Source organism: Cibotium barometz, chromosome 18, assembly GCF_041138505.1.
Source record: "Cibotium barometz isolate CiBa-2024 chromosome 18, ASM4113850v1, whole genome shotgun sequence".
NCBI classification, from domain to species: domain Eukaryota; kingdom Viridiplantae; phylum Streptophyta; class Polypodiopsida; order Cyatheales; family Cibotiaceae; genus Cibotium; species Cibotium barometz.
Window position 1 is genome coordinate 16072311 of NC_141063.1, and position 6115 is coordinate 16078425.

The 6115-nt window shown below is 44.1% G+C and overlaps 1 protein-coding gene across 2 annotated transcripts; it reads left to right on the forward strand.

The window, feature by feature from the left end:
- The first annotated feature begins 240 nt into the window (after positions 1-240).
- LOC147628992 (putative serine/threonine-protein kinase At1g54610) lies at positions 241-4883 on the forward strand. Of its 2 annotated transcripts, none has more exons than XM_086812189.1 (9): positions 241-610; positions 850-1224; positions 1711-1995; positions 2080-2397; positions 2630-2857; positions 2979-3076; positions 3183-3306; positions 3443-4015; positions 4103-4883. In XM_086812189.1, exons 1-9 carry the CDS (start codon positions 575-577, stop codon positions 4478-4480), a joined length of 2415 nt encoding a protein of 804 aa, XP_086668315.1. In that variant the 5' UTR covers positions 241-574; the 3' UTR covers positions 4481-4883. The 2 variants fall into 2 exon arrangements, with proteins under 2 accessions (XP_086668315.1, XP_086668316.1); XM_086812190.1 differs by having other exon boundaries at positions 856-1224.
- Positions 4884-6115: the final 1232 nt, after the last annotated feature.

The following is a 6115-nucleotide window of genomic DNA, read 5'->3' on the forward strand; positions in this document are numbered from 1 at the left end:
ACCTTACTCTCGTATCGCTGCCTAAATGAGAAGGCAACGCCGGCAAGACAATAATTAACCTCCTTAAACCTCTTATTTAGCGCAGGATTAGGCGGTTGGCGGTGCTGCCGTCCATGGATGCTCGGGGGCCTCTGTTTGCGTTGCAGCCGGCGCTACGGACACGAAGATCGGCAATGTCGATGTCCTTCTTGATCACCTCGGTATCCTTCGCACCATCAACAGGTTTTTACCTATCCCCCACTCTCTTGCTGATCATCAATAATTCAACACAGGACGACACAATCGATGCTCAATACGCGCAGAAACACAAAAACGACGACTGCCTTGCTTATCACTGCACTGAGCTTTAGAATTAGGGTTCGCTAGAAGTCTCTCCTGAAACGCAGAAACAGTCCACTGCTCAGTGCACGTGGTTCGCTATCTTAACCTAAAAATTCTGCAGAAGCACAGAAACAGGCCGCTCCACAGTGCACTGAACGGTTTAGGTTTAAGGTTCTCTAGCTTAACCTGAAAATTTTGCATTAAAACACTCGTAACGGTTTGGGCCTCACATTGAGCATGAGAAGCCAAAAAGATGAAAAAATTCTTTCGTTTTCGTACAAGCAAAAAGGTTCGCATCACATTCAAGCTATCATCCAAAGTTGATTCTAGGCTCAGCTTCCGATTTTGCTTATGTTTTAGTATTAATATGACCACTTTATCATGTCAAAAATTAGCTTGGTTCTTTTAATAACAACGAATATATGATTTCTTAATGTTAGACTCATCATCTGATCAAATTGTTATCTGAAAAGGATGTTCCTGTTAGCTCTGAAAAGGATGTTGATGTTAGCTTTGCTTATGTGACAGCAACAGGAGTCTGCTGAAGAAGAACAGAAGGAGAAGGTTTTCTATCGCACATCAGGTAGATGGCAGACCGTGTCAGGTAAAGCTGAGTTCGCTGAAGCGTTAAATGGAGGTGAGAAAGAGAGGCTTGGTATAGAACAAGAAAGAGGCAAAATTAAGACCAAATCGAATGGTACAGCTACAGTCCTTGAAGATGACAGGAAGAAAGACGACCTGTGGAACCTCGCATATGAAAACCCGAGGCTCGGCAACCTACCGAAGCAATCTGAAGGAGAGCAGGTTGCTGCAGGATGGCCACCATGGCTCACGGCTGTCGCCGGGGAAGCTCTCAGGGGTTGGCTTCCCAGACGGGCAGATTCATTTGAAAAGATTGACAAGGTAAACTATCCACCTGCCTTTCATCATTTCAGGCTTCTTCCTTTGACACACTCATGGATGCCTAAGAAAAAAGGGTAATCTTCCCTCCTTATCGCTCTTGGCTGGGGGATCTGCTCCCATCCAAGCCTCCGCCTACAGCAGGCAGATGGGCGGGGGATGGTGTGTAAAGTCCTTGAGATATCAGCGTAAGTGATTCCACACATCACAGGACCCTTTATGTAAACTCAAGTCAAATAATTCATCAGTATTTTGCGGTGGCAAATTTGGGAACAAATTCGAGCACCATTTGGTTTGCAGTTTGCCTGGTTGCAGACAGTGGCATCTTCCAGCCTCGGATCTTATGTTTTGCTTCTTATTGAAGCAGTTGTATGACATGTTTTTTGGGCGTCTCTTCCTGATTGATTTCCAAATAACACGCTGAACTCTGTTTACATTTGGGAAAATGAGTTAATTGATACAGGAGTTTGTTTGTTGTCCTATTTACAGATTGGACAAGGCACGTATAGCAACGTGTATAAAGCCCGTGACCTGGAAAGCGGAAAGGTTGTTGCCTTGAAAAAAGTCCGCTTTGATAACTTGGAGCCTGAAAGCGTGAGATTTATGGCACGTGAGATCAAAATATTGAGGCGTCTTGATCACCCAAATGTAGTCAAGCTGGAAGGCCTTGTCACATCTAGAATGTCTTGCAGCTTGTACCTAGTCTTTGAATACATGGATCACGATCTTGCGGGAATCGCAGCCTGCCCAAACATCACGTTCACAGAAGCACAGGTTAGTATCCTTCTAGGAGATTCTTGTCTTTGCAATTGACTGATGTAAAAGGCAGCTTGGGAAGGACTGACATCTCTTTTACAGGTCAAGTGCTACTTATTACAGATTTTAAAGGGGCTTGATCATTGCCACAATCGTGGTGTGCTTCATCGTGATATCAAAGGATCCAACCTTCTCTTAGACAGTGGAGGAAACTTGAAAATAGCTGATTTTGGTTTGGCCACACTTTTTCAACCCGATAAAAGACAGCAACTAACTACTCGGGTTGTTACTTTGTGGTATCGCCCCCCTGAGCTTCTTTTAGGAGCCACAGAATATGGAACCGCTATAGACATATGGAGTGTCGGGTGCATTTTGGGTGAACTGTTTGCCGGCAGACCTATCCTGCCTGGAAGAACTGAGGTACATTTGTTGTACAATGGTGCTGTGTGCTTATTTCGCATATGACAGGATATTGTGTAGGCTTATTTCGCATATGACAGGATATATGTATATGAATTTCTTTCAATGTTGTTTTAGTGATCAAGTTTTCTTTCTATTTTCTTGTTGATTTTGATTCATTCAAAGTACTTTCTTTCAATTGCTTACATAGTGTTCTGGATTCGCCTGAGTGTTTGCCATTTCTTCTGCATAGGTGGAACAACTCCATAAAATCTTTAAGCTGTGTGGTTCTCCACCTGAAGAGTATTGGAAGAAGTATAAGCTTTCTCATGCCACCATCTTCAAACCACAACATCCATATAAAAGGATGCTGGCTGAAACTTACAAACACTTCCCTCAAACCGCATTGGAACTCCTAGATGTTTTGCTGGCCCTTGACCCGGATTGTCGTGGATCTGCATCAGGCGCTCTCCAAAGTGATGTGAGTGAGCTCATGAAGCTCTTACACATGAATCGAGTTTAACCATTTTAGTTCTTGATCGGAATTGTTGTTGGTCATGCTAAAGGGGTGCACTCAGCATGGTAACACTTGAATTTGACAGTTTTTCAACACAAAACCTTTTGCATGCGAACCTTCGAGTTTGCCGAAATACTCGCCAAGCAAAGATGATGCCAAAGGACGAGATGAGAAAGGAAGGAGGTACACACTCACATGCCAAAAATGGAGACGTCGTTTTTACATTCAAACAGGTTCAGTTAATGTTGTGTCGCAATGACCATACATTTGTTATAATGACTTTGGGCAGGCAAAGAAACGCAGGCTCAAAGACACACGAGTCAGATGCTTCCAAAAAGAATGGTATCCAAGAAAACCCAAGCAAGACGTCTGCTTCTCAAGAGGCGAAGGCGGAATTGGCATCAAATAATGAAGTATGTAAACGTTGAAGTTTGTTTCTTGCAAAGGTCTAGTTGAAGGCTGTGGATGGGCACATTGCACATTCACGAGTAAATGCCTAAGAACGTTTTAGCTCAGCATTCAGTCCTTGAGATTTTTTGATTTGTGCAGAGATTTCTCTTGAATACTCAGAGTGCTCCTAGGAGCAGAAGTGAGAGATTCAATGTTAAAGTAAAGGATCTTGCTCCTAAAGTTCCTGCAGATGCCCCAAGGCAGCATATCGAAGGAGGAAGAAACCGTGTGTACGCCTTGCCCCCAGACCCTGCCCAACCTGATGATGCTGCACAGGCCAACATGAACTGGGCAGGAATATGGGGCAAAAAACCATGGGAAGAAGGTTCTGATGTTGTGAGAACCCGCCCACCACTGTCACGAAGTGTCAGACATGCTACTACAATGCCTGATTTGAAATCCCAAGGGGTTTATGGGAGCCAACAGCAAGCGGCTGGCCTCGCCAAGCTCTCGACTCTCGTCGCAACAAGAAATAACGGCAGCCAAGAGTTCCACAAGGAGGAAGACTTTGAAACCAAGTCAAAGGAGAGGGGGAGGGGTCGTGAAAGAAAGAAGAGCAGCCAAGTTGAAAGAGGAGAACTCAGAGATGTATTCAAGCCAATCCACCCAACAAAAGGACTGGATGATATCGATATGCAAGATGATGTGCATCATGAAAGGAGCAAAAGGCCGGTATGTCAAGTGCTGCATCATTCCATTGTAAAGGAGGGGGGTTATTTTTTCTTTCTTCAATGTCATGATATGTGAACTGTTTTACAGGGATTTAGCGGTCCGTCAGCAAGGATGCACTTTTCGGGGCCCTTGCTGCCTCCATCTGCAAACGTTGACAACATTATGCATGAGCATGAACGCCAGGTTCAGAAGGCGGTTCGCCGGCGGGCACAGCGTGAGAAAGATAGGAATCAACATAAGACGGTTCTTGCAGCAGAGACACAGGGTCATGGAGGCAGAGGTGCTGATGAAAATGCCAAAGGTTTTGGTCTCAGGGACAGCTATGGCCCAGCTCCGACCAGCAATAGCCGGCCAAAGTCTAGGTCCCGCTTTCTGGAAGAGTTTGCCGAGACGAGGGCTGCAGAGGAAGATTTGGATGCCATATTTGAAACCTATGACAAAGAGCGTGAGATTCGTTACTTGTAGCATGAACTGAAGAACGCTGTTGGGAGCGGTCCCTTGCTTTGCTAAGTGAAGGTGAAAGAGATGCATTTTCACATATGACCCACACATGTGGACTGATCTGCCCAAATTCCCAATCTAGAAGTGATCTGTTGCTTGCACCTGGTCAAAAAAAGAGCAGAGTAACGGGACTTCCTGCCCTTACCACCGCACTTTTGTGTCATTGGCAAAGAAAAAATAGGCTTAGCACGATGGGGGTGGTACACACCTGAAGCATAAACTAGCTATTTTTTATCAAACTCAATGGAATGTCCAAACACATGAAGCCATGAACTAGCTATTTTTCATCACACGATGGAATGTCCAAACACACATGAAGCCATAAACTAGCTATTTTTCAACATAATGGAATATCCAAGCGTTCATGGTTGGATAGCCAAACGTGTAATTGCTAGAACTCATTGTGATTTGATTTATTTCAAGTCAAACATCAAATAATGACAACATTATCAATGCAATTTGTTTTCTATAAAGCAAATGAAATTATTACTCATTAAGATGAAGGCATTACACTTGAAAGAAGTCCGATTGAGAAAGCATCTGAGGAGTCAAGACTTTGTTGGTTTCCTTGCAAAGAAAGGACACACCTTGTAACACTGCCAAGTAGGCTTTTGCTCAACCTTCTCTACCTGACCCGAGCCCATGATCTGTGAGTACTCTGTAAAATCCTCATAGAGGCGTTAATAGTGTACCTTGAGGTGTAAAAATTTAGAGAGGAGAATTGGAAGGCAATTTTTTTTTTTGATGAGGATTATAGTTGCAATACGGGAAAGAACACATGACTTTAAGTCTCCACACCCACTTGGATTTCACTTTGAAGGGTGTGCTTGTAGAGGCTTGAGATACTCTTTTATGTAAGGGTTTTCTTTTTAGAAGCCTTGGGCTTCTAACAATTTTGTTGGGATCCATCAAAGTGTTGGTTGCAAGGGTGGCATTTGTGGGTATTGGGGTTGTCGCTTGAATCTTTTTAGCTTAGGGGGATGTGCAAATGGTGAGAGGTTTTTTGGGACCCATACAGAAGGTTTCCCCTCGCAGAATCCTTGGGCTTCTAGAAGCTTTTACTCAGATCTCACTGGTGGGCTCCGGTTGTAACATTGTTGCTTTGGGGTCTTTCAACATATCTCCACTCATGGTGGGTAGGCTTTTGGCTAAATGGTGGCTTCCAAGTCTTCGCTTGGGCACCAAACCTACCTTCGCTAGCTAGGGTAACTTTTCCTTAGTAAAGGCACCCATGTCTCATGTGTATCTAATTGCCTTCTTCTTCTTAGATAGAGTCACCCACGTCTCATGTGTATCCAATGCAACCATCTCTTCATCCATGGCATCTTCCCAATGTTTGTCCAAGTGCCTCCTCAAAACATATGGGCTCTATTTCCTGTCTTACTATGACTATATAAGCATAATGATGGGCTGTATACCCATCATATCTCAATTTGTCAACTAGATACCTGACCTTTGTAGACACCTGAATGGGTTGTATACCCATCCTTCTTAGTGACCTCCCCAAGGGTCCATTAAGGTTGATGTTTGGGGGGGGTGGTCTTCATCTCTGAGCAAAGTTTTGGGTCTCCCATAGGGTTTGAGGGGGTGGCTAAACAT

Excerpts from the sequence above, each read along its gene's own strand:
- LOC147628992 (XM_086812189.1), top strand. The coding sequence starts at position 575 with ATGAAAAAATTCTTTCGTTTTCGTACAAGCAAAAAG. Across the intron at positions 1,996-2,079 it reads TCACGTTCACAGAAGCACAG|GTCAAGTGCTACTTATTACA; the intron begins GTTAGTATCCTT and ends TCTCTTTTACAG. Across the intron at positions 2,398-2,629 it reads TCCTGCCTGGAAGAACTGAG|GTGGAACAACTCCATAAAAT; the intron begins GTACATTTGTTG and ends TCTTCTGCATAG.